This window comes from Myxine glutinosa, chromosome 10, assembly GCF_964187855.1.
Source record: "Myxine glutinosa chromosome 10, kmMyxGlut1.1, whole genome shotgun sequence".
Taxonomy (NCBI): domain Eukaryota; kingdom Metazoa; phylum Chordata; class Myxini; order Myxiniformes; family Myxinidae; genus Myxine; species Myxine glutinosa.
The window spans coordinates 109,878,868-109,896,593 of NC_136270.1; the positions used below are offsets into that span (position 1 = coordinate 109,878,868).

Consider the following 17,726-nt stretch of genomic DNA (forward strand, 5'->3'; position numbering starts at 1 on the left):
CTACATGCCTCAGTCTTCTCTTATGGTCTACGTGTGATGCCACTATATGCCTCAGACTCCTCTTATGGTCTGCACGGGATGCCACGATGTGCCTCACACTCCTCGTATGGTCTACACAGGATGCCATGATATGCCTCAGTCTCCTTGTATGATCCACACAGGATGCCATGATATGCCTCAGACTCCTTGTATGGTCTACACAGGATGCCATGATATGCCTCAGACTCCAATTATGGTCTACATGCGATGCCACTATATGCCTTAGACTCCGATTAGTGTCTACATGCGATGCCACTATATGCCTTAGTCTCCTCTTATGGTCTACGTGTGATGCCACTATATGCTTCAGACATCTCTTATGGTTGACACGGGATGCCACTATATGACTCAGACTCCTCTTATCGTCTACATGTGATGGCCCCACACAATCTGACTTGTGATGTCCCCAAAGATTCTTGGTATGGGAACAAAACTGCTGTCTATAGTAAGTAGTGGCACCTTCTAACATGGGAGTAGAGTAAAATTACCTTCCTCAAACAGTCTCATAAAGTTAGTATCATGAGGTTTGCAGGTTAATTAATTGATAATGAGAAGGTCAAACCTCTGACAGTGAGAACGATGGGTGGGCCCGTCTTCGTCTCCCCGTTCCTCTCATTCATCACCTGTGCATGGTACGTCCCAGCATCACCAGATCCCACCATCATCACCACCAACTGATTTGACAATGTGACCACACTAGGGATGGCAATAAAATAATGGAATCACTAAAGGAGTTTACATGATAGAAGCAAAAATAAAAATAAAACATTCACATTACTCTGCTCGCATCTCTCACCTGTGGTTCACAGATGTTATCAAATACTTTTTTTTGACAAAGGAAAAAAACAATCAATGAAGGCTTCCCATCCAGCCAGAAAAAGCAAATCAACAAAAAAAAACAACAACAACAAAAAATATGGTGCCCCATTTCCCCTGCATTTATGAAGAAAAATAAAACTTTCATTTCTCGTCGAATCCTGTTTTGACCTTGGGGGCATTCAGCATCAGAAACGAAATCCTGTCAAAAGTCAAGGAATAAACCATAATTTCTGCAAGCAAGCCTCATCAGAAGTCGGCTACCAGCTGTTAAATGTTTTAGGAACTCATTTGAACTCAAAACCTCATTGCTCAGACTTGCAGTAGAGGCCTTAGGACTTACGCCAGACTCTTCATGACTTCACATGATTGATCAATGCATTTAAAGCACCGATATTGAAGTTCATTGTAAAGATAAAGGATGGTGCTTATGAACCCGAGTTTAGTCACACCCAGAGACTAATGTGGCAGACCCAGACCACAGTGGGAAGGAAATGTCATTTACACTTCACCTAAATGCCTTGCATGCTGTGAGAAGTCGAGGAGCGACACAGAGGAGACTGTAATCAGACGTGATGTACAAGGGCATTTAGATATAATAGACATATTATCCCTTAAAATAGGATATTGGACTTTAAACTGGGAATAATGTACCAGAATATGGTCACGTTGCCAGTGGAAAAAAGCACTCAAGCTGGTCCACCCTTGACACACTGTGCTCGTTATCACATGACAGAGGAAGAATTAAGAACCACCTTTGGAGGCCATTTTTCCCCGCAGAGCAGGAGTCGGCCTTTATCGGGCACCGTGGTCCCCTTTTTGAAGCAATGTTTTATGGCCGGATGCCCTTCCTGCCGCCAACCCTGTTAGTCGCCTCTTGCGACACACAAGGAATTACCAGTGAACTGGTACTCAATTTGCCGACCTCGGAAGGATGACAGGCTGAGTCAACCCCCCTGGTGTTAATTCAGCGATCGACCGGGATTCAAACCCAAGATCCTAGGATCCCAAGCCGACACCCTAACCGCTAAGCCAACACCAGGCTCATGACAATGTGATCTATTTGCTGCTGTGGCCTCTGCTAACATTTAGCCACAATCGCAGTTCCCTTGAGTGCCATCAGGTTTCTCTTGATGCAGTTAAAATGAAGATGTTTGCAGTCATGCTGCTCTGAATGCTGTAAAACACTGTGGGCATCAGATATTGCATCACGTGATTAATCCGATTTACGTCCATTGGTTAGAATTATATTGGGATGAAAAGGCAAAGCATTGTCGTTTCTTAAATAGAGTCAACAATGGACAAATCAACGCTTAGCATAGGGCATTTCAACTTGGGAACCCAGCATCGTGAGCTGGGACCTTGAGGTGGTCGACTCCCTACAGAAAGCCCAGGCCGAATCCTTCTGTTGTCGTCCCACTGGTGATGTGGCTGGCCGAGCGAAGCTTCCGCTGAATGGTGACCTTCAGGATGTTGACAGTGGAGGACTTTGAGAAAGTGGTACTATTGATAGTCAGGGGTATCCGGCTCAGATCGCTCTTGCTAGAGATAGTCATTATACCTGTCACTTAACCAAATTAATCTTTCAATGCTATAATTGAATCCTGCTTCTACAAATAGCTGATAATTCCAGGAAAATTGCATCAAATTTGCTGTTGTATCACTCCGACAGGGATATGAATCCTCTTTGCAAACTGCAATTAAAACAAAATAGAGATAAAAAGAAAATGAGAGCCAATGCAATCATGGGGTAAAAATAAAGGGAACAAAATAAATGATTAAATAAACAAATAATCTTACTATAATTCACCAAATGTCCGTCCGTCTGTTCCCAGGTACCGCAAAAACGGCTGAACCGATCGCAACGAAATTTCGGGTGGGTAATCCTGGGACCCCCTGGAGTAAAATAGGCCATATTGTTTTTCCAATTTTTTCCAATTTCCAATTTTTCCAAACACGATGGAATAATATTTACCGATGTGAACAGTGATGTGGCTTTTAATGAAATTCTACAAATACTGTTTAGATTTTGATGATTTGCGTGTGATATGATTTAACGGATGTTTATATAAATCGTTTAAAATAAAATAAAGCCTTAAATTTCTGATATTTTACCTTTTCATTTTGGCCTCCCAATTGAAGCCCCGCCCGAAGGGCGGGTACCGTTGCTAGTCTTAATAATAACGACACAGTTATTCATGTTTGGAATGAAGATAACAGGAATTGGTTGTTAACTAAGCTTGCTTTGTTTGTACCAACATCACAGAAACATCAGATGTGAGTGTTCCTCGGCATGATGTCCGGGGATGCAGAGAAGGAGAGAAGCCAACTTGCGCATCCAATGAAACTGAAAACGGAGAGATGAAGATGCGACACAACCAGAAAATGTAGATCATTTGGCAGGGGCTTGGAGAATCTTAGTATCAGGCCTGGGGTTTCCCATGGCAGAGCAAACGTGTTCGGAGCGGCCATCGATGTAATATTGCTGCAGACAGGATGTTGTTGCAAGGCGAGATGTAAACAATAGGGCGCAGCGGCAGGATGGGGGGCAGAGGGGGAACAAGCATATGAGGGGTAAAATCGAATTACTTTCTTGTGTGATCTTTGCACCGGATTCAAAACCGCAACGTTGAATGTTTCTTGGAAAAGCCCCCAAAAAAAGAAGAAGCAATAATCACCCGTAGAGCGGTCACAAAGGGCTTCCTTTTTTGCTGTAGATCCAGCGAATAACGAATAACAACAGCCATGTCAGGCTTTCATGCCATGATCCCACGATTCAGGGCAGTTTGGCGTGTTTGGTCCATTCACATCGCTTTACCATGCCCCTTTCAACCCCCACAAAAGGCTCCGAATAACTGCATGACAAGATGGCCTCTCTTGAATGGGAAATGCTGAGAGAATGCCTTTCAAGCCTTGCTTTACACAGGATGAGATCCTTTTTTCTTTCTTTCTTTCCTTTTGAAGGGATTGTGAGGTTAAAGGAAAGACTGAGCCAACGGAACAGCGAACACCATGGGGCTTTCATTCTTCTGAGAGAGATGGACTGCGCTGCATGGGAGATGTTGGGACGGGTGGATGGAAACACGATACAAGGATCCATCCAATGAAAGATGGTTAAGAAAGGTCTTAGGTACAGTACTTATTTACTTTACACCGAGGTTACCTCCTCCACCGAAGGTGGACATGTTTTCACCCCGTCTGTTTCTTTGTTTGTTACTTGCAAAATCGAAGATTTTTCAAGTAAATTGGTCGGTTGCATTTGTGGTTCTGTCTGTCTGTTTGTTTGTCTGTTTGTCACCGGCCTACAGGTCACAATTCTAAACCGACCATCACGAAACTTCAAGTTGTATAGGTCGTCCCAATTGAGAAGCCTATTGATTTTGAGGTCAAAGGTCATCTGGAGGTCAAATATCTAAAATCGCCATTTTAAAGCCAATTGACTTGAAAATTGAATAGCATTTGTATATCAAGTCACTAAAATGGGAAATGAACTATTTTTGAGGTCAAAAGGTGAAAGGTCAACTCAAGGTCAAATTTTAAATATCATCAATTTTCATCTAAAAATCCGTCAATTTTCAACCGATTGACTTGACAATTGAACAGCATTTGCATATTGAGTCAATAAATTGGGAAACATACTATTTTTGAGGTCAAAAGGTCAAAGGTCAACTCAAGGTCAAGCTTCCAAAATCATCAATTTTCATATGAAAAACTATCAGTTTTCATCTGATTGACTTGGAAATTGAACAGCATTTGCACATTGTGTCACTAAATAGGAAAACTAACTATTATTGAGGTCAAAAGGTCAAAGGTCAACTCTAGGTCAAACTTCCAAAATCATCAATTTTCATCTGAAAAATCGTCACTTTTCTTCCTATTGACCCGAGCTTTGATCAAGATTGTCTATTTTAATCTTGATGAAATGGACAATTTGCTGTATCAGTGGAATATTTTTTCTTAGGGGTGGGGGACGGATTTTGCAAGTATCGTGCTCCGCATGACGTCTTCTCGTTTGTTTGTCTGTGAGCAGGATATCTCAAAATGTTATGGACGGATTCGGACAAAATGTGGTGGATGGGTTGGATGTGTGATAAGGACAAATTGATTAGATTATGGTGAAGATGTGGATCCGGATACTAAAAAATTTTTTTAATTTTGAAGTGATTCTTCACCATAGAGAGAGAGGGAGAGAGAGAGAGAAAGTTAGAGAGAAAGGCCAAAACAATATATTATAACATGATATCTCAAAAAGTTGTGCACGGATTATGACAAAACTTGTGGATGAGTTGATTCGTTGACAAGGACAAGCCGATTCGATTTTGGTTCAGGTCCAGATCCAGATTCGGCCTGTCAGTGGATACAAAACACAAACCGTTCTGCCTGGCAGAGGTATGCGTTGTACCAAGTGCTGTTCTAGTTCTCAATGGATTGCAAGAACATCATGACCAATGGTCATTTAAAAGTTATTCATTTTCTGACATTGGGCAGCTAACGATTTCCCCAATGAGGCCGAAATCAAACTCCATAGCAGCTCCTGAAAGATATGCTGTATATATGATATGATATGACAGCTGTTTGCAACAATATTTAAACATCAGTTTGGAAACCATCCATATATTAGGTACGTATTGCAAGGGAGTGATGTGGGTGCTGAAGGTTAAGAAGAAAAAAATTGAAAAGGGGATTTTGAAAAATGAAAAAGGGAAAGTAACAGGGGATTTGAGGAGTTGGGGAAGAGGAAAAATAAAGAAATAATGTTGGGAGGAGTTAGGCATAACAGTTAGGTATATAAGTTAGGTTTATAAGGGTTGGTTCTATATTTTGTCATCATGAGTATGTGGTATGCAATGACTCTTTATGACCTTAACAGTTAATTTATGTAAGGTAATTAAAGAACATTAAGATTCTTAAATATATACAAGTTTGGGTTCTTATGATTTGCCTGAATCTCAAGAACAGATCCACAATATTTGGATTCTGCGATGAATATCCACAGAGGTTGTAATTATAGGGGAGTGACATGGGTATGTTTCTGAGGTTTACAGGGTTTCATGCATCAGCTCGTATATACAGCCCATATTGAAATATAAAAGTGTGGGTTTCATGGTGTCTTAGTATACAACAACAACAGGCATTTTAAGGCCATTTTCCCTGCTAGAGCGGGGATTAGCCTTGCGGTCCCCATGACAATCTTCTCCATTTTGCCCTATTTTCTGCATCTCTCCTTGTTAACCCCCTTGCCCACATTTCTTCTTCCACCATCTTTAGCCAAGTCTTTCTCGGTCTTCCCCGTCCTCTACTTCCTTCTACATTCATTTCCATCACTCTTCTCAACCAGTCACTTTCATCCTTCCTCAACACATGACCAAACCATCTCAACCTGTTCCTCTTCACAGCATCAATCACAGGCTCTATTCCCATCATCTTTTGCAATTCATCATTTGTCTTCCTCTCTCTCAACGATACTCCACACATCCACCAAACCATTCGCATTTCCACCCTTTCCAGCCTTCGTTGCTGCTCTACGTTCATTAGCCATGTCTCGCTCCCAGAAATCATCATCATAATCTTAGTATCTCGTTCCTATAACTATATGAGCTCCACCCCCCACTCCCTCGTCGATAATGATGCTGTGATGCCAGGTTCCAATCCCATATAACGTGCATTAATATATCCATCGATTACTAATGTCCTTGTAATTCACACAAAAGTACAACAATGACTGTCAATGTACTTGTCCTGCATTGGATTTATGGACAGTATGGAAAAAAACTCTTCCAGGAACAGGAAAACTGAAAGGGGTTAACAAAAGAAAACAAAACATTTGGAGTTTGTCCAGTAAAACAAATTCTTCCATAATTACAACCATTATTGCAGATTGCTCTAAGCTAATGATGGCATTGTCCCTCTCTACACCCATAATGCTATAGGGAGTGAACTGCAGAGATTCAGATATAAAAAGAAGAACTACATGGGTGGAAAAGTCAGCACATTTATGTCAAACTAGCTTGGATCAGTTAGCTGCCTGTCTGAAGGATGCAGGATGTCTCGGCAGAGGGTGCACACATCAGCAAATAGAGTAGATGAAGAGGATTTTCCAGAGTCAGAGAGATCATTGATGAAGATCAGGAAAAGGACTGGGTCCAGAAACCTGCCTGGGGGCACTCCAGCCTTGACAGGGAGAGGAGATTAAAGAATTCCCTTAAGAGACACACCTTGGCTACGAGAGTTGAGGCACCTTAGAAAAATAAATAAAAAAGTGCCAAAAAATGAAGAATAACTAAATAAAATACACAAACAAGTATTCACATGTAGACATGATTGTGGGAGCTGCACCACATCATAGAAGAGCTCAAAGTCTTCATTCACTTGTTTTAAGAGCTGACAATAAAGCAAGTGGGGTTATCACATGCAAATAAAGTTAGTACTGTATCTGATTAAACTGATTTGTCATGCCACTAGAGATTACCGTGAAGACTCCCTGATCCAATGGGCAATTGAATAAGCAACATAGAGCATTCCAACCTGAAAATTTTAATGGCTTTTCGGACAGAGTTGCCAATGCTCTAAAATATAGCCCAAAGTAATGAATAGTGCTTCTGGAGTCGAGTAGAAGCATTGCTGCCAATTCCTACACATTATGCCCATTTTCATATCGTTTTGGTACCAACATGATATTTTTTCCTTTAACATTTCCCATAAACTCAGCAGAGTTCCAAATTCCAATCTTTTCTCATGAGCTATGGGTCGACTGAGCAATATGCAGACATTGCTGAATCTTCACCTTCTTCCTTATCCTCCTCTCCAACACCCTTTCCAATACCTTCATTCCATGCTCCAATAACTTTATCGCTCGGTACGAGCCACTCCCCAGAGGGTCACCTTTCCCCTTGTATAGAGGGACGAGGGTACTCAGTTCCCAATCCACTGGAATGCGGCCTTCTTTCACCACCAGATTACAGATCTCTGTCTGTTATTATGTTATTATGTCATTCTCTTCACACCCCAACTTCCTGCTGCCTTCAACATATCTCCCACAACTCCCGTCGGCCCTCCCGCTTTTCTACCCTTCATTGCTTTTATCGCTTCCTCAACTTCCTTCTCAGTTATCTTCTCTGCCGGTCCTAAAACTGGGTTACTCTCTATGTTGCCATCCCATTCATTCTCTGTATTCAACAGCATTTCCATATATCTTTTCCATCTTCCTTTAATTCCATCTGGGTCCACAACGATTTGTCCCACTTCATCCTTGAAGCAACTCACCCCATCACATCACACCTCTCTTTCGCTATGTGCTTTGCAATCCTGAATACCGCTCTCTGACCCTCTTCTGAAACCAAGCGTTCTCCGAACATTTTCCTACATGCCTCCTGCGCCTTTTCTACCTCTTTATTTGCAGCCTTCTTGGCTGCCTTATAACTTTCATGCTCTGCTTTTTCTGCTCCCGTACCCTTCGCCTTCTGCCACTCCTTGAACTTCTTCCTCTTCTCGTCAATCCTCTTTCCAACTTCATCATCCCACCACCATGTTTCCGAGTGCCTCGGTGGTCCTTTTGTCCATCCACATACCACACCAACGGCTCCCAACAGACTATCTGTCATTGACATCCAACCACTTTCAAGCTCAACCACATCATCCTCTACCATACTACTCAGCCTCTCTTTTAATGCCTCCCTTACTGTCACCTCTTTCAACCTCCACACCTTCATTCTCGGTTGGTACTTCACCCGCCGAGCTCTCCTCGCACCTTTCACCCTTATGTCGCAGACAACCAAGTGGTGCTGTGAAACAGCCTCCTCCCCCGGGATCACCTTTGTGTCCTGAAGGTGCCCCCTATCTCGTCTACGCACCATCAGGTAGTCAACGGTTGTCGTCGACCCACCTGACGTGTTTGTAACAAGCTTATTATCCTCTTTCTGGAACTGAGTATTACAAATCAATAAATCAGCTCCATCAGCATATAAACATACATAGCGAACCATATAATACCTTTGCTCTATTATAATAAGAAGAAGATACCATTTAGTACATCAAGTGATACAACTACAGTACTGGCTTTAATAACCCCACTTATTTCCATATATTCCCAGTCATAAAATGTGTGTTGGCCCATGCATGGCTTTCATGAACCAGCTGGCCACACCTGACATTTGAATGAACATGACTTTGGCAGGAATTTGTAATTTGCTAAAGTTACCGGCGATAACTCACACACTCTTCATAAAATGGCAGGACCTTTGTGGTCCACCAGCAAATGCTAGTTGATGGAACGCTGAGCTTAATGTCCATCCGAGGGATGGCACACTTTATGATGCAATGTTCTTCCTGTGAAGCACCCTTCCGACAGTTTATCGTCAGGTCTTGAATCAAATGCAGACCAGACACCTCAAAGTTAAGTTCCACAACCTATGCACCATCCTGTCAGACTTATTATTCAACTGAAAACTATATTTTTCTCTCTGTCCACACATAGACGTTCTCAGATAATGTGTGTGTTGTTGATATCTCCATATGGTGGTCTCAAAAGGTGGAACGCAGGTCTCAAAATTAGGTCTCAAAATATCCACGTGTGTGTGTGTGTGTGTGTGTGTGCGTGCGTGCGTGCGTGCGTGTGTGTGTGTGTATGTGTGTGTGTGTGTGATCAATGACTGGATACACCTAAGGCTGTGGATCTACTGATGTAGAGCCATGGTCGTGGGTTTTAACCCATTTGTAGAGGTTTAGAGAGTAACCATTTAGAGAGGTTCTTGGCTGAAAGGGTCAACACCTGGATGAAGAATGGAGCCCATCCGATGATCGGAGCAGTCAGGAAACCTATCAATTGCGCAGAAGTTAATAAGGTTCTTACTGTCGGTAAACAACGATTTTAAGGTTTGCTCTTAAGTTTTTATTTTAGAATGAATATCATTTACAACATCCTTTCTTTGTTAGTTTTGTGACGAAGACTTATGAAACGAGGATGCGTGTATCGTGTGTATGTCATCATGCCAATATCTTCAATTTATCACCTTTTCATATCCCTTTACTGTCATGTAATTGCCAATTTTCACCTTTTTCATCAACACTTCAAGTGCAAGGTTTGGAAGAATTTCAGGAAGATGCCATGCCAAGCATTTTGTATGAACAGCTCATCGTAAACAGAGGCACGCTGTGAATTCCTAAAAGCTTGAAAACTGAAGCGGAGGTAATAATTCGTGCACACTTTTAACTCCCTGATGCCTCTGCTGTGGCAAATGAAGGCCAGAAACACTTATTCTAAATGTCTACTGCAGCCACATGAGAGACGAAATGTGAAAACGAGTAAAGCTAGAAGGACTTAACCGAGTGGAAAGAGAATGGTCATCAGGAGAAACTGTTCTTTATTTGCCCCCATCTTCATTTCATTGGACCTTTTTCACAATCCAAAGGACAGCCAATTGTTATAGTCAGACTGGGAAAACCCTTCTCTAACTCTGGATAATGGCACAAGGTATACAAAACAGACCACAAACAAGTACGGATACATTCAAAGTACACCGCCCCCATGCCAAATAATTAAATATCCTCCAGCACGGCATTGCCGGGGCGCCTCTGGCCAGTCCTTCTAGCTTCACTCGCCTCTGGCGCCCGGCAATACCGCCGTGCAGTTCATAGAGACTGCATTGGGAGGTAGAGGTGTACAATAATTCATTGATTAATTGCATAATTAAAATCAAGAAAAGATTATCATGAAATATTTTCTTAATCAATTGGCTAATAGCATAACTACACCACTAGTACCTCATCCGAAGATGTATCTTTTAGAAATTTAATTAAAATGAGGCATTAATAAAAAAAAACTAAATAATTAATTGATTAATCAAAAAATAATGAATCAATTAAGTTGTGGGTGTTGGCCTGGTGTTGGCTTAGCGGTTAGGGTGCCGGCTTGGGATCCTCGGATCCTGGGTTCGAATCCCGATCGATCGCTGAATTAACGCCAGGGGGGTTGACTCAGCCTGTCATCCTTCCGAGGTCGGCAAATTGAGTACCAGCTTGCTGGGATGAATGATCCCGGTGTATACCCCGGTTTAGAATAGGTACACCGTATCCCTGCGCATCGTAAGAGGCGACCAAGGGTTGGTGTCAGGAAGGGCATCCGGCCATAAAAACATTGCCTCAAACAGGGAACCATGATTGTCATGGGGCCCGCAAGGCTAACCCCCGCTCTAGCGGGGGAAATGGCCTTAAAACGATCATTCATTCATTCATGCATAAGTGATGAATCAATTAATCAAAAATATCCTTTGTAGCCACATCACTTGGTCACTGTCATGGCCAAATATTAGCTTCCGAGCTCAAAAGGTGCCTGAGATATTGCCCAGATGAGAAAGAAAATAAATAAATGATTAATAATGAAAATAAATAAATAATAATCATAAAAAATGAAATAATTAATCAATTGGCTAATATAACACATAAACCACCACCATTTCATCAGAATATGTAACTTAAAAAAAAAAAAAAGTCATTAATTGAATAATTAAATAATTAATCGATTAATTGATTAATTGTTCAATCAATAAATAAAAAATAGCCTTTGCAGCCAAATCACTTGGTCATTGGCATGTCCAAATATCAGCTTCCTAACTCAAAAGGTGCCTGAGATAATGTCCAGAAGAGAAAGGAAATGTATCAGTACTTAATTAATCGCTAATAATTAAATAACTCATCAATTAATTGATTAATCAAAAAAAACAAAAAATACTGTTTTTGCCAAAGCACTTGCTCACTATTGTGCCGAAATTTCAGCTTCCTAGCTCAAAGGATGGCTGAGATATCGCCCAGACAAACAAACATAAAGCAAAAAAGAAAACAACCAGAGTGAAAACTGAGTACTCCCTTTCAGTGTGCGTCATTGCCGAGCCCCTTCGGTGCCCGGCAATGACGGTATGCATCACCTGGGGATGGTATAAGAAAGGTGCGGTGTACAATAGGCACACCTAAAAGAGTGGTGATAAAACTGCATATAAGCTAAAAATTGGAAAAATCCGATCGCTGAGAAAGCTAGAAAGATATAATTTACGACACAATCAGTATAAGGCTGGAAAATGTCAAAGATTATGTCGGGTTAATCTCATGGTATTTGTCAAAGTGAATTCAGTTGTTCACGACAGATTTTTGAAGTGCAATAAGATTGAGGATATTGAAAGAGCAGTTATTGTGAAAATCCCCTGCTGTTAACACTACACCTCGAGCAATACAAATGAAACAAATAAATAAAAGAATCTAATGAAAACCCTCAGTCATGACAACTGCTGAAAAAAAGAAAAGAAAAGAAGAATCGGAGATCAGAAGGCCAATGCCTGCGGGCAATGTTGCTTCAATAAGGGTTAGTATGACACAAATAATCCCCCGTGATATTTTCATCCACAGCACTACTGCAGATACAGAAAATAATCTGGAGAATATTGGAATTCCTTTGGAGTTATCCAATTTCTTACATGTGTAAAAGTGGCAAATCTTTATTTAACATGTGTGTGTGGGGGGAGAGGGTTGGGTTTTGTTTGAGGAGAGGGGTGAACAGATGACCTAGGGCAAATAATAGGGGGAACAGAGTAGAATGGGGAAGTGCAAGAGCAGCAAAGCAGATTTTTAGGACACACAAGCTCATTCCATCCAGTCCAGTTACAGAATCAGAGTCGAGGGTTGCCAGAAACTTCTCTACCTTCTGAGGTGCAAAAGACACAGACCACAAGAGAAGCGCTGCGTTGTGTGGCAGAAGATTTGGCAGCAAAGATATAATTGAGGCATTCGGCCTCCTCATGAGCAGAGTCAGCCGTGTTGCCATTTGAAGAGAGGGAAGGGATGTATGGGGAGCGTACACGAGAGACAGACTTAAGTAGAACGGCACTTGGTAGAGCGCATACCTCCCTCCGTCAGGCTGAACTGTTTCTGTTTTGTATCCCACTGATAGGCCTGATCTGGATTCGGACCTGAACCAACATCCAATCGGCTTGTTCTTGTCACCTAATCAACTCATCCACCAAGTTTTGTCATAAGTCGTCCACAACCTTTTGAAATATCATGCTATATATCGTATTTGGAATTATCACTCAATAGTGAAGAATCACTTATAAAATTTTAAATTCCCATATCTGTATCTTCACCAAAATTGAATAGATTCGACCTTGTCACACAACCAACTTGTCTACAAAGATTCGTCCGAATCTGTTCATAACTTTTAGAGATATCCTGTTCACAAACAAACAGATAGACAAGGGTGAAAACATAAGCTGCATCCACCTTCGGTGACGTAGGCAACAAGGCACCACCAGGTTTCAGAGGAGGACGACAAGTTTGAAAGTCAATTCTTGAAGTTGCACAGATGTGGTTTCCTGGCTCTCCTGAGAGTGGACACACATTTGCCTTGCGCTTTGTGGAATGAGCTGATTGCCTTGATCAGGTGTGCTTTGCAGGAAGAGAAGGCTGGAAGGATGTTTCAATAACAGCAATTGCCCAACCACAGGATTCGTTGTACCATGGGCGGGAAGAAGGTTAGGATAACTGAAGATGAGATGGAATGATTCTGTGGATAAGAGGGAACAGGTTACGGTGGAAGAATTCCCAAGCTGAGCTTAGCTATCGGGGGCAGTAGATATGGGAGACCAGTCCTGAAGTGGCTGCCTGCAGTCCCCATCAATCTGCCTGAGTGAACTGCTAGACTCGCCGGTGTTGAGGCAGCTCACTTAGTATAGCCAGAGAGATGTTGACTCGCACAAGCATACGATCAGATGAAGCAATTCGAGCAGAGGAAGAGCAGGAGACATATGCAAGGAAGTCTTGGTGTCGGACCATTTTGAATCTCCAGTGAGATATTAATATCCCATCCATCGCTGAGTTGGATTGGTGAGCACATAAGCCAAATTTATGACCTGATATTAAAGAAGTATGCCTAAGTCACACATAGGCGGATTTGTCGGCGACGACTGGCGACTGGAAAAATCGCCACCACCCGCCGACAATCGTAATGAAACCGTAATGGACGGTCGCCTGTAGTCGTGGTTATCCTCCCCAGGTCGGCTGCAGTCGGCAAGAGCCGCAAAGGGGCCAAATATTTTTTTAAATGTTTAAAAACGGTGCGCTCAGTCGCACTCGAAAAAAATCCGCCATGCTGTCGTGATGGAACCGCCATGCTGTCGTCGGTATCCGTAATAAGAGCGTAAAGCGGCCGCAACCCATTCGCTCATAGTCTTCCGCAATCGCCCCACCAGCTAGCACGGCAGAGATGCGAATGCCATACGGCCTTCCTGCGGCATCTTCCCAACTACGGGCCGACACTGTTGCGGCTGCATATCGACTACAGAAGAACTGCCACGTCTCCCCTGCGGCTATGGGAGACTGACGACGACAGCAGTAGGACTAGTGGCGGCCGAGTTACGGCCACTGGCGACAGAGATACGACTGCCTGGAGACTGCATTACGACATACCACGATTCCATGGCAAGACAGGATGGTGTGAGGGTCTCCGTGGAGTGAGGTCCTGTGGTGCCGACAAGGATATGGCTTTATTGTTTGGACTTGGGACTTTTGGGAACTTTATTTTTGGGACTTTGGTCCTTTGGAAACTTTATTTATGGGACTTGGGACCAGTGGAAATAATTTGTTGGACTTTATTTCCATTCTCTCTCCCTGCAGAAAAGTTTGATTATTACATTACAATGATACATCTTTATTAACTTTCTTATTGTACATCAAACATCTTTATGCTTCATGTCATACATCATTGAAATGAATAAAGTGAAATGTAAAATAGAGAAATAAAGATTTAAAAAGTTGTGTGAATCGTCTCCAATCGCCGGCGGTCTTATTGCAGTCTTGCGGACGTCGGAGTAAACCGCCACCCGGCCCCAATGCAGTCGCCGCGATCTGCCATCGGTCGTAATCTAGCCGCCAGACTGTCGCCACGCTGCCGCCGTGCATCCGCAATGCAGTCGTCGTCGATCTTCAACAGTCGCCATCCCACTCGGGGCGTCGTCGCAATGCAGTCGCAATGTGGCCGCCTGCAGTCGCCATACTGCCGCCTGACCATATTTGACCGCCCAAAATCGCCAGTAGTCGCCGAAAAATCTTGATCGCCGGCAGTCGTCAGTAGTCGCCAAAATATCCGCCTATGTGTGACTTAGGCATTAGAGAAGACTTGTCATTGAGATCAGCTGAGATTATCAATTCCATTGCCATGCTTATTATTGGAAGAAGAGGAACCAGTTTGTACTCCAGTGGATCTTCCTAGTGTCCATCTTATGGATTAGATGAATGATATATGGTACCCTGTGAACGGAGGTAGCCCTCCGAGAATGATGTGCAGAAGAGAGGTGAAAAATGAGCAGTTTTGAGCACAGGTGCACGACTGTAAATGGGACCAGCGACTGAACATGACCAGGAGGACCATCATTGGGAACAGCAGTGCAGGGCAGATAAGATAATGATATCAACATATCAACACCAGACAGATGAGACATGACTATGTTTTCTTTAGACATATCATCATATAATCAGATGGCAAAATTGGCAATACAGGACAAATGCAAACAAAGCCAAGAGCCAGATTTAAAGCTAAGAACCATTATAATATCAAGAAAATAAAGTAGACAAGTCAGGAGACGACGATGGTTCACGAGCGAGTGGTATTCAATGACAATGCTCAATGAGCAATGTTATGAGGTTAGTTAGCTACACAAAACCGAAAATTCGGTTCGATCCCGACAACTTTGAAAATTTGACCTTTGTGACCTTCAAAGGTCAAAGGTCGACGATTCTGAAATTTGTTGGAAAACTTGTATTTCATGATGTATGTGATAATATAAGATCATGTACGACATGTCACCCTATCAGGAAGCGAACAATGTAATAAAACCATCAAAAATCGACTTTTCTAAATTTCGTGACCTTGTGACATTGACCTTGGGGCGAAAATGAAAAATCGAGCTCCGTGGGGCTAGACACATGACATTGGCCTAACCAAATACCGAAACCCCTGTCAGATTCCACCAACTCCCTCGGAGAAGATGTAGCTTGAACTCGGTTACCCCCTAACAAGACATCTTTTTCGGGCGTGGCTCCGCCCACAATGGGAGCAATACGCCCACTCTACGCAGGACACAACTAGATCATGATATCAACCTCCCACCCAAGTTTCATTAAGATTGGATGATATCATCGAGTAGTTATGCTGCGGAAAGACAGACAGACAGACAGACGCACACCCATGACGAATATAGTGGTCACTTGATAACTCATGAACCAATACGAAGATGATTTTATTGCAATGAATACACTAAAAATAAAGATCTAAATCTCAGGTAATCAGCAAGCAGCTTGCTAAGTCTGATAGGTGCACAGGTAGGTAGCACATCATTTCCGAGACCAATTTATTATTCCATATGCAGCCTGTGGCTGCTGCTTACCTCATTGCTGGGAGTGCAGTACTCATTTTCCGGGCCTCGGAAGGATGGCAGGCTGAGTTAACCCAACTTGTGCTATTTAACGGCACGACAGAGGCTTCCTTTAGGCCACCGCCAAACTTCCTTCCCAAATTATGAATTGTCAGATTGGTGTTTTGCAGGCAGGACATTGAATCACAATGTATGCCATCCTGCAGGTCGCAGGTGTTCTGTCTGACAGAATTAGCTGGTGGACGTAGAAGATCTTGAAGAGTAGGCACGCTATTACCAGCAGCCTGAAGCCTGAACAACTTACAAATTCCTGCCCAAATCAACTTCAGTCGAATGTCAGACCCAGGCCAGCTGGTTGGGAAAATACCGAAGCCAATCTTGCGCCTCAGCTGACACCACAAGAAGGTGAAATTAATTGGGGCCATTAAAGAAGTAACAGTAGTAGTGAAATTAACCAGCTCATTTGGCCTCTTAGAACCTTCCCTCAAGACTTGTTCCACATCCTTCACCAATTGAGCAATGGGAACGATTAATGAACTGTCTTACATGATGGTCGTGCATCCTTATTCTCCATTTTTGCTGTCACCGTATTCACAAATAAAGAATTCCAACCCTAGTTTCTTTCTTTCAGCTTTGAAGAAATTACAGAGGAGCTCAAAATATCACAGACTGGTTATTGTTTTCCCAACACAAAGGATGGCCTCACAGTCACTCGCTTGAGCTTACAATGCTCGCTGCACCTGAAACACATTTGCATATTTTAAAAGGGTACACATATAAGATCAAATGCAGAATTGCATCCTAATCATCCAGCTTTGCCAGCCATTTCTCCAGAATATTTCTCCATCTTCTGGTGAAATTGCCAAAATCAAGACTCTCTGCTCACCTTCACTCTTTCATTCCTCTTTACTCCCGCCTCTGGAACAAACTCCCTCACTCTCTTCAATCCCACTCCTCCTCCCAAGTCTTTCAAACAGCTGTTCACCACCATCTTTTTTTCCCCCATCCAAAACCTTGATCTTTTCTACCCCCATTAATTCACCCCAGATCCACTTATTTGAAATACCGACTTCTTTCCTGGAAGTCCTAGCAGTGTCCATGTGTTTGTTTTTTTTTACCTCTCCCTCCCCCCCCCCCCCCCCCCCCCCATTCCCATGCCTCCTCCCCCAAGCCCTCTCTCTCCCACAGATCTCCCGATGTCCATGTAATCTGATGTTGAACTTGTGTGCTTCCCTCTCTCTCCCCATCTTGTCTCCCGCTCCCTTTATTGTACGTTTTGTGTGACCGTTTTTTTTTTGTTTTTTTTTGTGATTAATGTTAGCTCTTACACAAACCTCGATATTGTATACCAAAAAAAACAAAAAAAAACAAAATTTGGGGGAAAAAAAGGAAATCCAAAAATCCAAAATATAATTGACTTCTCGCAATCTTGGTGTGTTTTCAGCGTACATTAACCTC

General features: G+C 42.6%; 1 protein-coding gene across 1 annotated transcript in view; it reads right to left on the reverse strand.

The window, feature by feature from the left end:
- SDK2 (sidekick cell adhesion molecule 2) overlaps nt 1-17,726 on the reverse strand; it is a 990,523-nt gene that overhangs the window by 517,925 nt on the left and 454,872 nt on the right. The window contains exon 5 of the mRNA XM_068126284.2: nt 602-735. Within this exon, the coding sequence (XP_067982385.2) occupies nt 602-735 (134 nt within the window). The remainder of the gene's footprint in view (nt 1-601; nt 736-17,726) is intronic.